This window comes from Phodopus roborovskii, unplaced genomic scaffold (genome assembly GCF_943737965.1).
Source record: "Phodopus roborovskii unplaced genomic scaffold, PHOROB, whole genome shotgun sequence".
NCBI lineage: Eukaryota > Metazoa > Chordata > Mammalia > Rodentia > Cricetidae > Phodopus > Phodopus roborovskii.
The window spans coordinates 721,066-743,564 of NW_026125856.1; the positions used below are offsets into that span (position 1 = coordinate 721,066).

A 22,499-nucleotide genomic window follows, 5' to 3' on the forward strand; every position below is an offset into this window, starting at 1 on the left:
TTAATGTTTTTTAAAGGGCAAAAGCGATTCTCATTTTGAGCCCCAGGCTTGGGCCAAAGTCGCTGAGCTAATTATGAGTTTGTTCAACCGAGACTCTCAAATAATAGAGACTACTAACTCAGAAGGAAGGTTTGCTTTCCCAAAAATTGTGAATTCAGAAGCTGTCCCCCATCCTCAATCTGTAATAGTAATAATAACGGGAAAATTTGACGTCGAGTGTGCTTTTTTTTTTTTCAGCTCCTGCTCTTAATTAAGAAAGAGCCTTAGATTTGGGCGGGGAGGAGTCCCCCTCGGTCCCTAGTGTGTCTTTGGTTCAGAAGCTTGATGTCAACCCTGGCTACCGCCGGCCTCCCTTTTCCCAGCATTGACATGCTGCAGCTGCCACCGCCGCCCAGGGGGAACTTGCATTCCCCAGAGATACCAGGCCCCAGGGGAAGGTTGAGTGCCCACCACATCAACGTGGGCTCACAGCTGCCAGGGTACTCGGGTGATGGGCGCGCCCACTCCACAGCTTCTATCCCGATCCAGGCTCTCCTGGCACAGTGCGGCGTGGCGTGGCGGCGTCCGCTCCGCTGAATTTCTCAAACGTAGTTTATTTATAGGGAGCTAAATTATCTGACAGGGTTGGGTGAGGGGCGAGAAAATGTACCCAGAACCCAGAACCCTTGGAGTCTCATTTTTGAGCCACTGATCTCATTTAGACTTGACTGAACTGGACTGGACCAAAGCCCCCCTCCCTCATCTCTCTCTCTCTCTCTCTCTCTCTCTCTCTCTCTCTCTCTCTCTCTCTCTCTCTCTCTCTCTCTCGTGTGTGTGTGTGTGTGTGTGTGTGTGTGTGTGTATTCCGGGGAGTGCCGCATCTTTCCAGTGAGGAGGGATAGGGATGATGATTTGGGTGGATGGCGGCCTTGCCCTTCGCAAAAGTGAAGACGCACTGGCCAAGAGCTTGATGAATGACCATCGCGGGGGCGCTTGCTCCTCTTTTTTCCACTACCCGAGAATAAGAGAAAACAAAAACAGAAATGCAGAACGGTGAGACAAAGGAGAGAGAAAGAGAGACAGAGAAAAAGGGAATGGTGCATTTAAGATAAGAAGATACCTGAGGGAGATAAACAACAAGAAAATCAAATCCTCATTTTTTCCCGTATTCTCTGCAAAGAGGAGATGCAAGAGGCTCTCAGTTCCTAGGTGGACTGAGCTTCAAAGACAGCACACCTCAAGTACAGCCCACCCTCCCTTCCTTACTCCGCTTGTCCCGCGCCAGTCAGCCCCCCCCCCCACTCCTGCACTGGCTCTGCTGGGCAGGGTACTCTACTCGGTCCGGCCGGTGTGTAAGTTTCCGCTTGGCCCCGCCTCCCCTCCCCTCCCCCCCTCGCTCCTTGGTCCCGCCCCAAGACCGGAGCCCGCTGGGCGGAGCGCTGATTGGCTAGTGCGTGGCGTAGCCCGGCTCGGCAGCTCCGGCTTTCTCTGGCTCTCTCCAGACTCCGTGGCCAGTAGTTTGCGGCAGCAGGAAGAGGAGCAGCAACAGCAGCAGTAGCGGCGGCGGCTGGCTCAGAGGGGAGACGGACGAGCCAGCGCAGACGGCAGCACCAGCTACTGTTCACCATGCCTGGCTTGCCTGGGGGGCACTGGCATCCCTTTCCCTAGCCCCTCGCGGGCCCACGGCTCGCTATCCTCTCCGGCATTCCAGCTGAGCCGATTCATCTGAGATCGCAAACCACCCACCCTAATCCCATTTCTTCCTGCTCTCTCATACTCCACATTCACACTTCCCATCCACACACTCACTCTTCCTCCCTCCAGCACATCCGCACGCAGTCTGACTCTGACACTCAGACCTCCCTAGCGCTCTAGCGCCAGGGAGGGAGGAAGCCCTAAGCAGGGCGGGCAGACAGCGCTTCTCCTGGAGGATGGGATCCAGACGCTCGGGCAAGTAAACTTTGGAGGCGACAGAAGCGAAGCCATCGACCCTGGCGGCTGCCCAGGCGGACCCCAGCCATATGCAACTGAACTAAGGAGGGTTTCCTGTGGCCGCAGCGGCGGCGGCGGCGGCAGCCGCGGCTGCGGTCCTTGGAGCGACACCCCAGCCCAAACCTGGGGAGGCGAAGAAACCTCGGGTGCCAGCAGCTGCAGCCCCGCCTCTCCTGGCCGGTATTGTAGTAGCTTCTCTTCCTCACCTTCCCATTCCCTGTACCCTTCCCCTAGGGCAATTGGAAAGAGCAGGACTTTGATTTTCTTGGACAAATTGCCATCTTCCCATTTTCATAAACTTGAGGCGGAGGCCTGGGATGCGTAGGTAACTTTGATTTCGAGATATAAACGCGCGTAGCCCCTAAACTGCTCTGTGGGAAGAGCCCTGTACCCATCTCGGATTCTGGGCAGACTCGCCCCCCACGCCCTCGGAAGCCAACCTCCGCGCCAGGGAGAGCTCTCTCGCTCTCCCTTCCCCCTTCCACTGCCCGCCCCGGGACAGCCCTCCAGCTCAGCTAAATCCCTGGGCGCCCAAGGATCTTGCCAGGAACTCAGACTTCTGTCTACGATTTCCCCTTTCCTCCCCAACAACCCTCGAAGAGGCCAGAGTGACTCCCCCCCACCCCCGGAGTCCGGAGGGCGCGTACGGGGCGGGAGCTCCCTCCGCAGTGAGCTGGGCGCGCTGGGGGGAGGTCCTTGCGCATGCCAGGTGCACAGACTCCGCGCTCGCCTGCCCCAGTGCCGGTGCGCCGCAGCTGGTCCCGCAGCGTCTGAAAGGCTGCGCTCCCATTGCCTTAGGCGTCCGCGCCCCAAGTACGGTCCCGACTCTGCAGCTTGTGGCGGTCTGGGGCGTGTAAGCGCCACTCGACCCGCAGCCCTGAGCCGCTCCAGCCAGTCGCACCCGGCTAACTTTGAAGGGGGAAAACTGAGTAGCCGGGCTGGAGGGAGGGGGCTCGGGGCCGCGCGGCGCTCCCTCGGCCCCTCGGAGCCCCCGGGCCCCCAGAAAGCCCCCTCCGAGTCCACTGCAACCTCAGCATTGGAGCCCGCGCGGGTTCATCCTGCGCGCCGCCGGGCCGCCCTGGGCGGGACTCCTCCCGCGGCCTCTGGGGCCCCGGGGCGCGCGCAACAGGCGGCCCGAGCAGGCGGGAAGCTGGAGCGCCGGCGGCGTCGGCCTCGGAGGGGTGTGGAGAGGCGAGGCCAGGCAGAGCCCCGCGCAGCCATGGAGTCTCTCCTGCTGCCGGTGCTACTGCTGCTGGCGGTACTGTGGACGCAGGCGGCCGCCCTGATTAACCTTAAATACTCGGTAGAAGAGGAGCAGCGCGCCGGGACAGTGATCGCTAACGTGGCCAAGGATGCACGCGAGGCGGGCTTCGCGCTGGATCCGCGGCAGGCTTCTGCGTTCCGTGTGGTGTCCAACTCAGCCCCGCACCTAGTGGACATCAACCCCAGCTCAGGTCTGTTGGTGACGAAGCAGAAGATCGACCGAGACCTGCTGTGCCGCCAGAGTCCCAAGTGCATCATCTCGCTAGAGGTCATGTCCAGCTCAATGGAGATCTGTGTGATTAAGGTGGAGATCAAGGACTTGAACGACAATGCTCCCAGTTTCCCGGCCGCACAGATTGAACTGGAAATTTCTGAGGCAGCCAGTCCTGGCACGCGCATCCCACTGGACAGCGCTTATGATCCGGACTCCGGTAGCTTTGGCGTGCAGACCTATGAGCTCACACCCAACGAACTGTTTGGCCTAGAGATTAAGACGCGGGGTGACGGTTCGCGCTTTGCTGAACTCGTGGTGGAGAAGAGCCTGGACCGCGAGACACAGTCACACTACAGCTTTCGAATCACGGCACTCGACGGAGGTGACCCACCACACTTGGGCACAGTTGGCCTAAGCATCAAAGTGACTGACTCTAATGACAACAACCCGGTGTTTGGAGAGTCCACCTACTCAGTGAGCGTGCCTGAGAATTCACCTCCCAATACACCCGTCATCCGCCTGAATGCCAGCGATCCAGATGAGGGCACCAATGGCCAGGTGGTCTACTCCTTCTACGGCTATGTCAATGATCGCACTCGTGAACTCTTCCAAATTGACCCACATAGCGGCCTAGTCACTGTCACCGGTGCGCTAGACTATGAAGAGGGACACGTGTACGAACTGGATGTGCAAGCCAAGGACCTGGGTCCCAACTCTATCCCCGCACACTGCAAAGTCACCGTCAGCGTACTGGACACTAATGACAACCCGCCAATTATCAACCTACTGTCTGTCAATAGCGAGCTTGTGGAGGTGAGCGAGAGCGCCCCCCCGGGCTACGTGATTGCCCTGGTTCGGGTGTCTGATCGCGACTCGGGACTTAATGGACGTGTGCAGTGCCGCTTGCTGGGCAATGTCCCCTTTAGGCTGCAGGAGTATGAGAGCTTCTCCACTATCCTTGTTGATGGACGGCTGGATCGCGAACAGCATGACCAGTACAATCTTACAATTCAGGCTCGAGACAGCGGTGTGCCAATGCTGCAAAGTGCCAAGTCCTTTACTGTGCGCATCACTGATGAGAATGACAACCACCCACACTTCTCCAAGCCTTACTATCAAGTCATTGTACAGGAGAACAACACTCCTGGCGCCTATTTGCTCTCTGTTTCTGCCCGCGACCCCGACTTGGGTCTCAATGGCAGTGTCTCCTACCAAATTGTGCCATCGCAGGTGCGAGACATGCCCGTCTTCACCTATGTCTCCATCAATCCCAACTCTGGTGATATCTACGCGCTACGATCTTTCAACCATGAACAGACCAAGGCATTCGAATTCAAGGTGCTTGCCAAGGACGGCGGCTTGCCCTCCTTGCAAAGCAACGCCACTGTGAGGGTCATCATCCTCGACGTCAATGACAATACCCCAGTCATCACCGCCCCACCCCTGATCAATGGCACTGCTGAGGTCTATATTCCTCGAAACTCCGGCATAGGTTACTTGGTGACTGTAGTTAAGGCAGACGATTATGATGAGGGTGAAAATGGCCGAGTCACCTATGACATGACAGAAGGTGACCGTGGTTTCTTCGAAATAGATCAGGTAAACGGAGAAGTCAGAACCACTCGCACCTTTAATGAGAACTCCAAGGCTTCCTATGAGCTGATAGTGGTGGCCCATGACCATGGCAAGACGTCTCTTTCCGCCTCTGCCCTAATCCTAATCTACCTGTCCCCAGCTCTTGATGCCCAAGAGTCAATGGGCTCTGTGAACATATCCTTGATTTTCATTATTGCTCTGGGCTCCATTGCTGGCATCCTCTTTGTCACTATGATATTTGTGGCAATCAAGTGCAAGCGTGACAACAAAGAGATCCGGACCTACAACTGCAGGTAGAGCCAACTTTTTTTTCTTTTCTTTGGTGTTTTGAATGAGTAAGGTGTGTGTATTTGTGTCTGTGCCAAAACCCCAGTGCTTTTGATTCCTACTTAAATGCATGCAGCATACTCATAGTGCTTCTTTGTGGAGGGTGAAAAGTTTGTGACAGTCCAAGTTTATCAATTCTTTTGATCTGACAATTTGCTGGAAGACAATCATTTACTGTTTGAATGGATTCTGTCACATAATGATGATGAGCAGAAAAGCAATTATCATTTTAAAATTTGCACAGCTGCCTCCAATGAAGTTAAGGTAGAAAAAAATGAGAGAGGTGGAGGGAGGGAGAAGCAGGGAGTGAGAAAGGAGGGAGGGAGACAGAAAAGAGAGGGAGAGCCAAAGAGAGACAGATTTTCATATTTTTAGCAAAAGTTCTATGTATCATGGTTTGAGAGCTTGGTTTTCCTGGAGCAGTGATTTGCAGACAAGAACTGAGGGGAGATGGAGTACTGACAACTGCCTTGTCTTGCTGTAGGGTTATACTAAAAAGAAAGCTGGGGAGTAAGAGTTTATGATGGGAAACAGAGTAGGAGGAAGAGAGAAAGCAGTGTGTGGGGAAGCAGGTCATTAGTGGTTTTTAGTGTATTCTTGGCTTGTTTTGTATGTAGTCCCCAGACATCTGGCTATACAAAGTGAAATTCTGTCAGGCATCTGTATGTTTTCAAATATCTGCTTGGTTGGTGTGTGAAGTCCAAACATTCCAATGAGAGACAAGGCTTTGCATCCAGATGTCTCTTTAAAAATACCAATCTTCTGGAGTTGGCTATTCTTTCCTCTAATGTGGGACTGTGCTGTGGCATTAAGATCTGGTCCCTACCAGTGGATGTCACTATGGGCTATTGTGTTATAGTTTCTCTGAAGTGTGTGTAGGATGTGTGTGGGGGTGGGGAAACAAGAGGAGAGGAAAAAGAACAGAGGAGAGAAGCTTATAAACTTGAATGACATGTAATGTAATATTTTTTTTAAAGTCTTGATTAACACATTAGAGATTCTTGTTGAAGAGTTCTTGCAAATTGATGGAAGAAATAAGTCTAAGAATTTCTAGAATCCTATTTAGGATAATGCATATAATTTTTTCCAGCAGTGTCTCATCGAAACAGTTGAAAAAAGTTATTTTTATTTTCTTTATTTTGCTGAAATGAATGGTGCTGCTATTTCTAGCCAAGGTGTGTGTGTGTGTGCTTGTGTGTGCTTTCAACACACCTACACATCCACTGTATCTTGTGCCATCTGTGCTTGCATGTTAATCAGTCAAAATATGTTCATGTAGGTCCGATTTGTATCTGACACCATCTGAAATATACACTTCTGTGAATCAGAGCTCCCTGAATATGTAACAGCCATGCAATTATTGTTTCCCTTTTACTATTCTCTGCATTACACAAGTTAGTAGACAAATGCTAACCACACATGAATATCAATCAGGTGCCATAAAAGAGCAGCTGCAATGCCTCATAAATGCTTTAATCCTGTTACTAGTGAAATGGCCGTGACTTTTCTTTCCTTCAGTACCAAGTCACTTCAGATGGGAGAAATGGAAATTAATACTGCTCTTACCTTTGAAACCTGTGACTGCCATGGTGATTTTATAGGAGAAAAATGCAGGGTCAATAAAATTATATATATATGAAGATAATGATAGAGGGGGGCTCCTTTGAAGCCATTTTCTCGGCATAAAGTAAATGCATAAGACCCTTTCCATGATGAAAAAGAAATCAGCTTGAGATAAAGATATTGAAGGCTTTGCCATTTCTTGGTGATGTATGACCAGAAGTAAGAGCTCTTTCTGAGAGCTTGCCAGGGAGATCATTAAACAGTGAAGAGAGCATTTGAATTGGGGGGGAAAAAGTGCAAATCTCAGTGCTCTCCAACTTCACCCAAATGTGGATTTTGTAAAGCACTCTTCATTGCTATGCCTTGCGATTAATGAAGTACAGTTTAATTAAATAATTGGTCAATACAGAATGGGCTGTGCAATGAATGCCTCAGCTGAATAATTGGATGGGGTATTGCCAAACTTACCCATCATTGGTAAACAAAATGATTAGAACTTCCCATTGATTCAGTAAACAGATTAGAAGAGAAATGTAACCCTAGTCCTGAGGTTTGGGGGATTTTATCTGTTCTTCAGCCTCTGCATCATCAATTTGCCATCATTTCAAGTCAGACTGGGCAGAGAGCAAAAGGGTGAGATGAAATAAATTGCTTAGCCCTAGGTAGATCCCAGGAACAGAGTAATAATTTGCCCTGCTAGATATGGGTAGATACGCAAACTCACTGTCTGCTCAGACTTCTTAGAATCCTGAAGTTCAGGAGCCTATCTTTCTATGTGATTAAGCAGGGGTTCCTAGTTCTTTGCTTCTGTAGCAGAACCTCTTCCTAAAATGTATTCATTTATGAGACTTGTGAGATGATCTGCAATTGTGGCTTGAAGGCTCTCCCCCCCCCCTTTTTTTGTATTCTGATGATTAGCTTTGTTGAGTGAGAATGCAGTCACACTCTTTCCCTTGTAAAGCCCAGCCTGTATTATTTATTAACCTTATTGTTTTGCTGATTATTGCTTAGAGATTGAATTCTCAAACAATAAGTTGAATTCATTATGTGCAAAGTAATTCATGACATTGAGGATCTCGCTACATTTTAATGTATTTCTTTTGACAAATATCTTAATGCTTGGTGCACGTTCCTGGGTCTGTGTCAGTGTTAATTAAATTGAGCTTTTTATGTTCCAGTTGCAGCACACCTGCTTTTGTAGGTACACCTGAATGGAGAAGGATGCTGAATGCACTAACCTTTAAATTCCTTTGCAGTAATTGTTTAACCATCACTTGTCTCCTCGGCTGTTTTATAAAAGGACAAAACAGCAAGTGTCTGCATTGCATCTCGGTTTCTCCCATTAGCGAGGAGCAAGACAAAAAGGCAGAGGAGAAAGTGAGCCTAAGGGGAAAGAGGTAAAAAGGCATTTCCCCTCATTCAAATGGGTTTGGCTATCAGATTTCTCTAGGAGAGGAGGGGGAAGGGTGGAAAGTAGAAGGGAGCTGGGCTAAGGCAGGGAGGAGGGTGTGGATGAGCACAGCTAAGAGCTATTGGAGGACAGGGTCTGAACCTCTACCCTAGTCTAAAAGTGATCAGTTTAATTGCAGAGGAAGCGAATCCATGGTGTTTGCCCCACTACAAACTCCTGGAGGCTATTCTTACTTCCCTCTGTATCCTTTTATGCTAAATTGGCACTTACTTTTTACTTCACCCAAGATGTCCTTTGGTTTCCAGCAAAGCTTCAGATTTGAGCATTTCCATGCTCTCTCCCATAGGCTCAACTTTCCCCATCCTCCACTCCTGCTCACTGGCCACTCACAATGAAAAATTCTGAATCTAAAATATGAAAATTATTTTGGGAGGGGATGGTGGGAAGTTAGTATGTTTAATATGAAGACTTCATGGCCCTCAGCTTGTTTTCGCATGCAAAAAGCACAAGGAGAAACCCGATGATGTAATGCGCCAGAATAAGGAGCTGGAGCAGAGATGGGGTGCAACCCTCTGGGGTGCTGATTGTTTATTCATCAGTGTATGGTCTGGGAAGGTGTTATCTATTCGTACTGCCTTTTCTGTCACATAGAATTGCTGAGTACTCCTATGGGCATCAAAAGAAATCAAGTAAGAAGAAAAAAATTAGTAAGAATGACATCCGCCTTGTACCTCGGGACGTGGAGGAGACAGACAAGATGAATGTTGTCAGTTGCTCCTCCCTTACTTCGTCCCTCAACTATTTCGACTACCATCAGCAGACACTGCCCCTGGGCTGCCGACGCTCTGAGAGCACTTTCCTGAATGTGGAGAACCAGAATACCCGCAACACCACTGCCAACCACATCTACCATCACTCCTTCAACAGCCAGGGCCCCCAGCAGCCAGATCTGATCATCAATGGTGTGCCCCTGCCTGAGGTGAGTGTGGCTAAGTGGTTTTGTGAGGTCTTCCAAGATCTCCTTCTGAAGCTGCTTGCTATACACCATGGGCCATTTTGGAGGCACATCTCTTGTCTAAATCCATTTCCATACTCAGTATTGGCTAATAGTGCCTTTTGGGACAAAGAGTGATTTAACATAGAGGGCTTTTGTGTTAGGGGTGGTGTTGGGAGTCTGAACTCAAATGATGTGAGCATTGGCATTTCTTCATAATGTCCCTGCATAGTAAAAGATTATTCCACTTGTGGCAGATATGTATGCTCAAAAGCCAATGGTACCAGCTTGGAGACTAAAGCACTTTTGCCTTGCCAAGCAGTGTTGAAAACGAGTTTAGCTCTGTAATGTTTCCTCTCCTGGTTCAGAATCCTAAAGCCACTCCCCACTTTGTGTTTTTCTGCTCATACTACTGTTCTCTACCGTCTTGCTGAGACTATGGTTAAAAGAATGCAAGTAATAAAATTTCAAAGTCACATTGCTGTTTCTTAGTAGGTTTGGTTATAATGTTTGATGGTTGAGGATGTTGAAATGGTCACTAATATGAATATTGTATGAAGTAGCCATGAATTTGAATCTACTGTTTCTCTTCAGTTTGTGTGTTTTCATGGAGGAATTTCAAAAAACACAATCTGGTCAAATGTTTGTTAGTTATTGAAATATTTGGGGAGAGTAGGGTGGTGATAATGCCAGTGATGGTGAAAGAGGCGGAGGGGGTGGAAGACTAAAAACAAGTCCTTAAGTTGGTTTCATTTTCGGTTAATTGCTTAACCCTCCCCCCAATTTGGGTAGAGATTTGATATACTGGGAGCCATGTTTTCTTTCTGATCACTACAAAAGCTATTTTGTAGATTTCAAGTTCACTTGACAGTTTTTCAGTGTACCTTTACTGGCACCATCTCATCAGCAACTTATAATCAGATATCTTGGTAGATTTCTTTGGTGGAAGGGGAAACAAAGGTTGAGAGATGCTGAGGAACTTGTTCAGACTCAGAGAGATCACACAGAAAGGAGGAGTAGATCACCTTGCCCTGTACTTGTTAATGTTTGAGTGTACTTTCTGCCTTTAGAAATGATTCACACTGACAAACCTAGGCAATCATGTGAAAATAAGTGAACTGTTTGCATCAGTTTTGTAGGGCAAAGGGTAAGTAGGAACATTTACATTGTTGCATTGTATCTCCTACTTCCTGGAAAATAATTCCTACCAGAATTAATAACACAGAAAAGCAGTATTTTTAATGAGGAACTCATAACATTCTGCTGTCAATGAAAGCACCAGCATTCAAAGTACCTAACTTGATGAAGAGTAATTGAAAGTCTAGTATTACGTTGTGTAAATTTACTTCTAAGTATTAGTAACCCTTAGTACTACTAGGGCCTCAACCATAAACTGCTTGGAGAGATACTGTGGACCACTTATATAGTTCAGCCACAGAGATAGAGAGGTAAGGTTTGTAGTGGAATCAAATAGACCATGATTTTGAATCTAGGAGTCACCTTTTTCTATGGAACCTCTCTGAGTCTGTTTCCTCATCTACAAAAGTGGCACATCTATTATTGAAAGTTTTTCCAAGGAAAAATAAAACATTATGAATTGTAAAGAGTATGTGTGATTCATAGGTGTCTCTAAAAAGGTAGAATTTCTTTTTTACTTGAAAATTGGAGAATCACCATTGGCAATGGGCTATTCACTGAGTATGTCTCTCCAGGCTCTTATATCTAAATAAGAATTTAGGCTGGCTCTGTGTAGATAATACCTACAAGGTGGTTTAGCCAGACCATTGATTCATAGTGATCATGGAATAAGGAAGATGAGAAGAGCTACCATTGTGTATTCCATTGCTGGTTTGTTATTGCTTGGGGAAATGGACAAAAAAGAATTGAATCCTGAAGATTTAGTGATCATTTTATGATCAATTCTAGTTTTTGAGAAAAGGAAGGCATGCTTTATCTATTAATATGTGGAAGAAGCAGGAGATAGTAACTATGATTTCTTTGTTCACCTTCATCTTGGTTTCCTTTTTGAGTTTCTCCTAAGGGCAGGATAAAACAAAGAATTTCAGAAAGCTAAATTCTCAGTTCTGATGCTTTCCTTGACTCTCAAAGCCAGATATCCCCCTTTTCTAACAAAATTGCACAGATCTGGTGTGTAGTGTTAGGTCGAGGTTATATATATATATATATATATATATTTCCAGTACATAGTCCGAGAGAGTTCATGGCCAAGCATCCACCAAGATATTTAACTTGTATCCATCATGGGGTTTTGAATAGGGAAAACGACATTTGTCTTTTTCTTTTAAACTAGAAGCTGTTAAACGTTGATGGGAAGAACAGGAATGACTCATACTTTTGTTCAACTGGTATTTGTTGAATATGTGTTCCTTGTAAGGTGCTGCTGTAGGGTTTGTAGTTCCAGAGACAAAACAAAACAAAACAAAACAACAATGAATGCAATGAATGCACATTCTAATGAGGCCAGCATGTAAACAGGTAGTTTGCAATATGGAATGTTAAATGTTACTATATTGTGCAGTGGAATTCCTAAAATAATAATGTTCTGATGTATGTCCTACTTTTTTACTTTCCTCATTAATTAACTATTTCATACACAAAACAATTCATTTATGAAGCAGTAATAGTACTGAATGATAAGTGCTATGATATAGTAAGTAGATTATTCTTAAGTCATGGCATTAAAATTATTCTTTATGGTATTTCATGAGACCATTTCTTGTTTGTTCATTAACTCAACCAACTAGCACTTATTGCACGGTTAGACTGTGCCAAATACTGTATCTGCTGTTGCTAGTTATGCAAAGGTAAAACACAGGATCTTTGACATTAGATAGCTTAAGAGAAACAGACAAATAATACGGTTTCAATTCTGGATGATGTCCTTTTCCTAAGCATCTGTGACATTCTTACTCTTCAGATAGGGATCAAAGGCTACTGTGTATTAGATTCATATGCTGTGTTACCTTTTATGACACACACTTCCTTTATTACTTGTACTGTGATAGGGCTTATTTGAAATAGTAATTAGACAAGTGAGTAGACTCAGAACTACTGTGCTTGCCCCTTGCTGCTTTCACTCCATGGAACTTTGAAATGGATCACCAGTGCATTAAATCAAATCACTAAGTGTTTTTGTAACGCTCAGTGTCCCTAGCTATGTAACAGGTAGCTTGGAGATCTAAATAATGTAAGAGGAAAGAAACATCTGCCCTCAAGAGTGTTCACAGTTTAGTTGAGGAGCCAAGACCAAGCAAAGGATTCAACTGCCAAGCAAGCAACACAAAGATAACCGTTGACCACCTGTTCTTTTGTATGCTTCTTAGTATTTCTTCTAAGGCAAGCCTGATACTGTTTTTATGTAAATTTGCTGCTGAGCTGTCTTGGCTTGGTGCAGATTGAAGAATTGTGGCTCAAACCAAGAGCGATGTGCATGTTATCCAGGTGTTCTACCACTAATTAGCCTTAGCCTTTTCATCCATAAACCTAGTTACATTTGAACAGTGTCAGGTCAAACAACATGGGAACATGAGTTTGAATGTGGTTAGGTAGGTTAGGTAAAGGGACTGGAGCACTGGTCTAGAGAATTGGAACTTACTTCTTGTACTGCATAGATGCATAGATAGCCTCCTATAGAACTGAATATGAATATTTTCCTGTCCTCTGCTGTTGTTTTGGATTCCAGCTATGACAATTTTATGGTTTTGTATATGAATATGAAGAGGTAAAGTGGAAGGTGTCTTTGCTGTTTGCAGAAGGCCAGAAGGCTGTTTTTTTTTTTTCTTTACTTTTTGTTTTTCTTTTTTTTTTTTTTTTTTTTTTTTTTTTTTTTTTGAGTTAGTGATGCTGTGCACCTTTTAAATATTTTAACTTGGAAGGTGAGATTCACATTCCTTGGCATCCTAGTTTATTTAGTTTATAGACTTTATGTGAGAATGAGGTGTGTGTGTGTGTGTGTGTGTGTGTGTGTGTGTGTGTAATACAAAAGAAAAAAGTTGAAAAAGAATTGTTACATTTGTTAGTTTGTTAATTTTTTTCTGAAACTATCTTAATTTGTTCTGTGAATCCTCAGTGTGCCATGTTTTTTTCCTTCATCTGATATTATGCTAATGGAAGCATGAATAGTGAGTGAGTGCTTCTGGGTCCTAGAAAACATCATTCCTTTGCATATTATATCAGCATTCTTGTATTGCCCTTTGCATTAGTAGTTGGCTCTGGTCATTAGAGGGAGCAACTAGAACTCGTGTTTTTTCCCATGAAGAATGGGGATTTGGGTAGAGTCTCTCTCTGTTTTCTTTCAGGATGGGTGAAGTGGTCCAAATATATCTAACATTTGTGAGACTTTTAAAAATTTTAGTTTCTGATCTTGAATGATTTGGAGCTGACAGTCTGCATGATGGAAAGTAGGCAGGAACTTCCAAAGCTTCCATCTGGTTGCAGGGGAATTGTGTTTTGATATCCCAAAATCTTGAAATTTTCTCCTTGTGTTTTCAATTGAAACCATTTGCTAGCAAAATGTAGCATCTTTGGTGCAAAATATCTGAATGTGTGTGTGTGTGTGTGTGTGTTTGCTTTAATGCCACTTTTTTGTGCAACAGCTTTGTAAGTAGTAATGTAGCAGAGGAAGAATGTGCAGAACAAGGACATGTATGACCGGCAGGAATGATGCTTCCAGTTATTCTCAAAAATATTTAAATCATGGCTATGTTATGGAAAATACAGAAAATAAAATATCATTGAGGCCTTGAAGAAAAAATTCAAAAATGAAAGAAATAGCTCCACATACTTTGTTCCTTAAAACAAAGAAGTTAGGGATTTGCAATGAGTTGAGAAAAATTTTGAGCTATGGATAACCACAAGCCAATCAGACAGACAACAGAACCAGAAAAGTGATAGAAACCTAATATGGTGAAGCTAGTTTGGATAGTATGGATACCAGAAAGCACCATTTGCAGTTAAGCAAGCCAATAAACCTTTCCTCCAGTGAGATTAATTTTTTTTTGTTTCCTTGTTGTGGGATCTTGGATTCATTGAAGTCAAAGGTCAACAGAAATCCTGAGGCTATAGGATAAAGCAGTGGGGAAAAAAAATGCATCCCCAAAATGCCTTTGGATTTCTCCAAAACTTGAGGACTTTACTTTTACCAGTGGATATTCTTGGGCCACCCATTGCCTACAGTATGTTTACTGGCCTGGTTCACTTCTAGCTGAGGCAGTGTGTTTCCCAGCGGGCATCAGTCAGCAAGATGTGTTCCAGAATAAACTGTTCCTCTGTCGTCTCCACGCAACTGCTGCTGAACTGAGTTAGTTTACATTAGTATTTGCTAATTTATTATTATCATTCCTTATTGGCAATTAACTGGTTACCTGAGAGATCATCTCTCTCCCTGTACACCTTCACTGAAGTTGAGCTTAGCCAGAGTGCCTGCTAATGATCCTGAGATTTTTCTCCCCAGGGGTTTGGAGGCAGGACATTTTCCAGAGAAAGCTCTAGGGCTTTGGAATTCCTCTTATCATGGGACCATTGTGGTCCAACCTGCTTTTCTTCTGTTATTCAGACTTACAAAGGGCTGTCCCATTTCCTCCCTAAACTCACCCTGATTTACGGTTGAGCCAGTGTACTGTGCCCAGATGATGTTGAAACATGGCAAGTAGGAGATAGCTTACCAGGAGTTAGAGGAATGCAAATAAATAAATAAACAAACAAACAAACAAATAAATAAATAAAATAAAAAATAAAAGAAATATGGAGTTACATCCTGGCAAAACTAGATAGTCTTTCATTTATGGTACAGCATTAGATCTGAGGTTCCTGCTTGGACTTTCAGATGTTGACCCATCCACTTTTGGGTCTTAGCTTCCATGGCCTAGGGGAGGTCAGGCTTGGTTGGATAGTGTCTCAGATGTGGATAAATAAAGGCATGTGTATAAGAGTGCTGTGTCTGAGAGGTGGGAGCTGGTGCCAGAGCAGCCATTTCCCACCATGGAGAAGAGGCTGGCTATCTTGATATGTGACTGGCTGGCCTTTAATGTGCACTTCATTTACTTCAAACAATTGAGAGGTTTGAAGTGAAAGTCCCAGAGGGTCGGTTGTTTGCAGAGGGAAATGCTCTTCAAGTTTCATTTCCTGTTGAGTGTGAAGAGTGATTTTTGTTCAGACTGCTTAGTGGGGTCACCAGCTTCCAGTGTGCTCATGCCTTGCCTCCCTTGTCCCCCAGAGAAATGATGAGCAACAGCCTTGTCACTGGTGAGAAGGCTTTGCCAGCTCCAGGAGCTTGGGTTCCCATGAAGAAGCCTTTTTGGCTCGTGTTTAGTGTTTTGCTTAAATTTTTGGCTGCAGCCACAAAGCTCCATAGAATTCCTGGAATAGCGGTCAGAAGGGACTGACTCTAAGGTCAAGAAAATGCGGTTACAGAAAAGGCAAATGTCTTGGGCCTGGCAGCACAGGCTGTGTCATCACAGTTCCTGGGAGCCTGAGACAGAAGACCAAGCCATTCCTGGACTACTGAGTGAATTCAAGCCCACCCCAAGCAACTCACTGAATCCTCATCTCAAAGTAAAAACAAAGGAGTTGAGACTATATTTCAGGCGCACACATGAGATCCTAGATTCAAAGCCCAGTATTTCCCAACCCAAAGCAAATGACTTACCCAGGGGCATATATTTGTGACCAAACTAGACCAACTAGACAGTAGTTCCTGAGGAGTGCATTGTCTCTCAGAACAGAAAACAAACAGTCCTCTCAGGAGGATCTGGAGATAAACCACTGTTCGTAGGTGTGTTCCTGAAAAGCTGAGTTTTTGTTTTGTAAATTCTACCTTTTGCTATCTAACCAGGGTGACCTTCTGTATTTAAAGAAACCTATAGTGGATTCTTTCTTAAGGGAAGGTCCCTGATGTTATATGAACTATCAGCTCTGAACTGGTTTCCTTTGTAAGTCTAGTGTTTTACATATTTTGTTTGCTTAAAACATGGCTCATTACTGTGGCAAGATTTATATAAGTGTTGAAAGCTGGGCCAAATTCTTTATTCCCTTGGAAGGTAACTGACCTCTGAATTCTTATGGGTTAATTCCTGGTTGGATTTCACTTACTTAAAAATGCCATTATGTAATAGTTAAAAATATATAGGATCCAGACCAGACAGGTTCATGCCACATAGATTTAACAAATATTTATATTTATTTGCTACAGATTAAAAAATTGAAATAAAATGTATAGCTTTTCCGGTTTAGTCCAGAAGTTCCCTTCCAGCTGCACTCTTCCTAAGCTTATGTATGGGACAAACTTGCCTGGAATGTTTCTAGTTCTTTTGACCTTCTTTGTCTTCTTGAATTTATTATGTTTCCCTTGAGGATGTAAGAGCTCCTCAGGTCAATAAAGATTCCCTAGATTAGGTAGAACCCAGAAATTACTTTGAAATATGAAAGGATTACTTTATAACTTTTGTTTAAATTGAGTATTTGGGAAGGGAGAGAATGGATTTTCAACAGAAATGAGACTGACAGACTGACAGACTGACAGACTGACAGACTGACAGACAAGTGATAGGAGCAGTTACCTTGAGACCAGTGCATGTTTGGGATTTAAACAGATAAGAAGTTTGATGTTAAGCCTGTGTGCTCCTTGAGCTCAGCATTAGTAGACTAGCACCAGGGTTTCTTACTGTCAGATGCTTAAGCACTGTCTTCATGTGCATAGTCTTCTGATGCTCCATTAAGCCTCTGAGTGCCAGGGTGGCCAGTTTTCAGCTTCTCCCACTGGGCCCCATCTGGCCCTTGTTCTGTGGCAAGCTGCTCTCCTTCAGCACCACCAGGAACTGGCCTTGGCGGCGGCCTCAGCTTTCTAGACTGTTTGCTGCTGAATTTGATTTCCAGAGCATGAAGGGCACCTCTTCTTATATTGTATTTTGTTCTTCTGAACAAAATGGATTCCTTGCATGATCTGGCAGGGGGAAAAGTTTAATAGAAGAGTTAGATACTTCTTTACTGTTTGGTGTGTGTGTGTGTGTGTGTGTGTGTGTGTGTGTGTGTGTGTGTGTGTAGAGAGAGAGAGAGAGAGAGAGAGAGAGAACAAATATTGTTTCTCTCTGCCTTTATGATAAGTTTTTGTGACCTAGGCTGATCATAGACATGTCTATGAATTTTAGATTATCAGAACCATCTTTACTCTCTTACCCTCTGCTAGTTGCCTATGTGACAAAGACAATGCTACACCACTTGAATGTGTGGCCAAGGATAGACCTTTAGGGAATGACTTTCAATTCAGAATTCTGAGTTAGATGCTGACAGATAACCACTGCTGCCCATGAAAGCTCAGCTTAAGTATACCCTATAGTGAATATGCATATTTCTTTGAAAATTATTGGCTGAGGACTTTTTTTTTTTGTATCTTTTGAGTTTGTCTTTGCTTAAAACCCTCCTCTTTCTCACTAATTCTCATTGTTTGATTTGAAGAAGTCTGACTGGTTTAGACTGCCAAAATGTATAGGTATTTTCCTATAAAATCATTTCTGATGAGGATGCATGTGTAGGGAGACCACCTGTGGTCAGACGTATTGGTTTAACCCTTGAGCGATTTTTGAGTAACTAAAAATTTCTTTGTTATAACAGTAAGTTTTCAAATTTGACACCTGTGAACGGGGTGTTTGCATTTGGCTACAGGTAGTGCTTATTGACCTAAGTAGAAGACAGCTCCTCATCAGTGTTGTCAGCCACAGAGACAGTAGTGAAGGCATGGACACACTGTACTCATATGACCGACATTGACTGTGATTTGCTATACGGATCACTTATTCAATTAGTACTTTTCCATTTTCTCAAGTATAGATTTTCACGTGACAGAATATGCTGATGGTCACATTTGTTCCTAAGAGTTCAGGAAAGAGAATATGTTGACTTCAGAATTAAATAATGATTTTAAATTTGCAAAACAATCTGAAGTAGTTACAGCTTTTTAGAAACAAATATCAAATTCTATAGAAGAAACACCAATTTTCTTCATGGCTTGTGAGATTGCTATTGGGATATGTATTCTTACATCCTAGGTCACTCTTTAATTTTGCTTCCACTGGTAATTCTTTAGAAATGGAAAAGGGGGTGTGCTTCATTGCAGTAGCAGTGTGGTATGGGTATACTTGAAGTGGAAAGAAAACAAAACACTTTTTTTTTTTTTTTACAAACTGCATTCTCTGATGATTAGCTAAAGAAAAGTTATTAAAAGCTGCCACATTATCAAGGCTGTGACATTGGGCATTATTGCATTATCTACATCTATCAACAGGTATTCTCAAGAAGAGATCATGGTAAGTGGAGAAAAATCTGGAACTGAAAAGGTTTGTGATTTTGCATAGTCTCATAATTGGGAACACCTGATCAAAAATGTATTGGAAACCTGAAACAACTCTCTGAGCCTGGGAAAACTCCATCAGTACAGTTCTTTCTAGAGTATGACTGACCCTGAATCACTGTATCCCCAAAGATGACAATATAACAATCTGCAGTCCTATGATAAGGGGAAATATACCAGTCAAACAGGTGAAAGAACATTCAGAACCTCACAGAAAGGAGTTTTGCTTTCTTGAAGCATGTTATTAGTAAGAAATTCAGAATAAAAAACATCAAGAATTTTGAAGAAGGCAAACAAATACCAAATTTTACCAAACCTGAAAAAATATGTAAAGGGTCTGGGTCAGTGTATCCGTTTCTCATTCATCTCACCTCTGAGAACAATTTTATAGATTTCTGCAGTATTGGTTTGAAGGGCTTCATAAAGCTGACTGCATTAAGATTTGACATTAATGCCCACTTTGTTGGTTGTATTGAGGGTAAGGGGATTAGCTATGGCTAGTACCATGACTCTTTAGCTTTATATAAATGAGGATATCTTATTCTCTGTGTAGTCAGTGTTGAGTATTAAAACACAATACCTTCATCATCCAAGTATGTCTTTTGGTCCAATGCCATTTCTTCCACAAAGGCATCAACGAATGTCATCATCTTCTTTCTCTTCATATGTATTTTGTTCTAGGGATGAATAGAAGATGGGTCCCTCTTGCCTGACCAACTAGGATTTTGGTGATTCTGTTGGTGATTTTCACTCTACCTAAACACTCATAATCTGGAATCTAGTGGGCTCTCCTTTTAAAGTTAGCTATTCTTGAGAAAGGCTTTATGTATCCTGATATATTATCTTATATTTTATACTAACAAAGGCCAATGTAATGGAATAAGCAGCTTTTTTATTCAATTCTAAGGTCAATCAAACCAAATTATGCAACTTTTAATACAACTATTTGAAGCTTCCACTTGAAAAGTTTTCTCATTTTAATGCCTTGCAGCTGAGATAAATATTTCAGCTACAATTCATGTTTAACAATATGTTTCACCGATTGTCATTCTTTGTGGGATTTGTTGGCACGACACAGTTCAGCTTGGCTTTTCTCATTTTGTTGTTTGCTATAGATTATCAGCAAAGAGCCAGAATTCAATAAAAATGTATTTTTGTTGTTGTTATTTTTAATTTCAGTCCATAGGAGGAGGCTAACTTAGCCTCACAGAATCAATATGGGGCACTTGGGGTTTTACTTGAGAGCCAAAAAAAAAAAAAAAAAAAAGTAGGTTTTCTTGCATACTGGATTTGGTTCCAGAATTATTAAACCTGATTCTTGTTGGAGGCTGGTAGATTGCATTCAGTGGGATTTGGGATGCTGTTTGCCGTAAGACCATTTTTCTCTTTCAAGAGTCAGTGGCTATTTCAGGGATAGGGGAAGTCAGTAGATATCAATTTGGGAAGTGGTGTTCTACTGAAACCCTCTGAAAAATAATTATCAGAAGTCTTTTGGGAGGCAGGTCAACTGTGTACCATTCCCTTTGTCCAGTGTCTGCTGTTCATTGACTATCTTTTGCAACAGATGAATTTAGCTCTTTAGTGGTTAAAGAGCCCTGCTCTTACAGGGTATTCAATTATTCTAGATAAAACCTGGCTTGCTGTGATGATTTGCTTCAAGAATTTAATGAATGGAAGTACTGTTTAGTAGTTAGACACTTTAAAAAATAATTTGGCTTGAAAACATCCACCATTCACCAGCCACTAACTATTTGTAATCATTTTTTCTTTACCATTCTTGTACTCAGATCTGAGAAACAGAAAGAATAGGAAGTATTTCCCCTCATAGCTTAGATTATCAGTGGTGACACAAAAAGGGATGTTACTAGATGGTGTTACATAGTTTGTTGACAATTAAAAACATATTTCCATTATACCACAAAGTAAGTTTTTCTGAAGCTTAAAGAGATAAATATGAAAATGTGATAAAATTACTAGAAATCAAATATCTAATTTTGAAAATGAAGAGGAAGTTGAAATAGGCACAAACCAAAAATACCTAAAGCTCTTACTATATAGAATTTAGTGAAGTCCATGTCTCAGAGATTCATAAGCTATATTAAAAATATAATATATAACAATCAAGAAAGTGTATTTCTTTATTTGGTAAATGGGAATCTTATACATTTAACTTGATATTTTGGTGTCTGTGCACTATGAAATGATATCCATAAACAATCTAATTAATGTATCCACCTTCTCATAGAGGTGTCACTTTTAAAATAATGAGAACACTTAGTCTTACCCTCCTGACAATTGTTAAGAGTATGATGCAGGGTTGTCAACTACAGTGGCTCTTCCAGCATCTCAGACATTTAGAATACATTTTTTATAGTCAAAACTTCATACTTTTTGGCCAGTTTTGTTCCTATTTTCCTCACTCACAACCTTAAGTGACTATCATTCTATTTTGCATCTATGATTAAAAACTCTATATTTATTAATTCATTAATTTTTCAAATATTTGTAGAGTGCATACTATATGCTAGACACTACTCAAAGCACTGGGGAGCTATGAAAGTGAGCAAAAGAAATTTTTGGCTCTAACATAATTTACATGTTTATAAGTAGAAGCAAATAAATAAGTAAATAAATTTATATGATGACATAGGAAGATAAGAAAGCATAAGCCATACATGTTGTATCAAGAAGGACTGATTTACAAAGGTCACAGGAGACATTTCAGATAAAGGAACACTTAAATAATACCCTTATATAAAACTAGCATCAATGAATCAATAAAAAGGTAAATATTATGGTATTTTCTTAGGAATCTATTAGATGGCAATAGATGTGTAAATATTTCAGTTTTAGCAATCAGATAATAGCCATGGCATATGAAAATATTTCAATTATGTTAATCAATAGAAATGGAATGGCATTGTTAATTTTAATTGCAAAAATGATGCACGCTTTTTACCTAAAACATCAAGTAATAAAGAAGTGTAGAAGATATAAGCTAAAGTCTCAACTTTGTCCTCACCAGCTTATTGACTAAAACAACTATAGTGAATAATTTAAAGAGAAAGATTTCAGATTTTATTTATCAAATTAACAAAGATTAAAAAAAAATAACCAATATTCAGGGGTGCCAAGAGCATGAATATTGCCACATAGAGTATAGACAGTGAAGTTCATGTCTTTCTTGAGGGCAATTTGGCAGTGCACATTAACAGTATTTCTACTTTTGTAATTTATCTTAAATCATTTTAAATTTGCATAGAAATTTATGGTGTTACAAGTTGTTAATCTCCATATAATTTATAGAACTTGGACATGGAAAATATTCACGTACCATCTTATATGAATGATTCAATATAATCACATATGTTATGATAATGTGAGGGGCATAAAATAATTTCTGAGGAATATTTTGTGATAGAGAAAAATGCTCATGATCTTCATTAACTGGAAAGAAACAGAAAAGAAAAGAGAACAGTATACACACACACTGGTTCCAATTGTTTTGAAGCAGAGAGAGATGTTACCAAGCATCAATTTATCTGAATATACAGAGATATATTGTATGATACCAGAAACCATGCTAACATTTTCCACAATTTATACATTTATTTGAACATGCAGTTCATTTGGGGGTGAAGCAAATTAGTTAAAAAAATAACTGTTAGACTGTACAGTGAGTATCAAGATCAAAGAGATAACATAGATAGATTATATAAGTTTTTTTGAGGAGACCTTTTGGTTTTGTGAGACAGGGTTTCTTTGTAGCCTGTTATAGAACTTGGTATGTAGACCA

At 42.4% G+C, this 22,499-nt stretch overlaps 1 protein-coding gene across 3 annotated transcripts in view; it reads left to right on the forward strand.

Moving 5' to 3' along the window:
• The first annotated feature begins 2,591 nt into the window (after nucleotides 1–2,591).
• The window catches only part of Pcdh19 (protocadherin 19), a 104,359-nt gene continuing 84,451 nt past the window's right edge, over nucleotides 2,592–22,499 (forward strand). For 2 of the 3 annotated variants that reach the window (XM_051178829.1, XM_051178830.1), the window contains exons 1-2: nucleotides 2,746–5,337; nucleotides 8,997–9,324. In XM_051178829.1, coding sequence (XP_051034786.1) covers nucleotides 3,191–5,337; nucleotides 8,997–9,324 — 2,475 coding nt within the window. In that variant the 5' untranslated portion in view covers nucleotides 2,746–3,190. Of the gene's footprint in view, nucleotides 5,338–8,190; nucleotides 8,332–8,996; nucleotides 9,325–22,499 lie in introns of all 3 variants that reach the window. The other variant, XM_051178828.1, reaches the window with a different exon arrangement.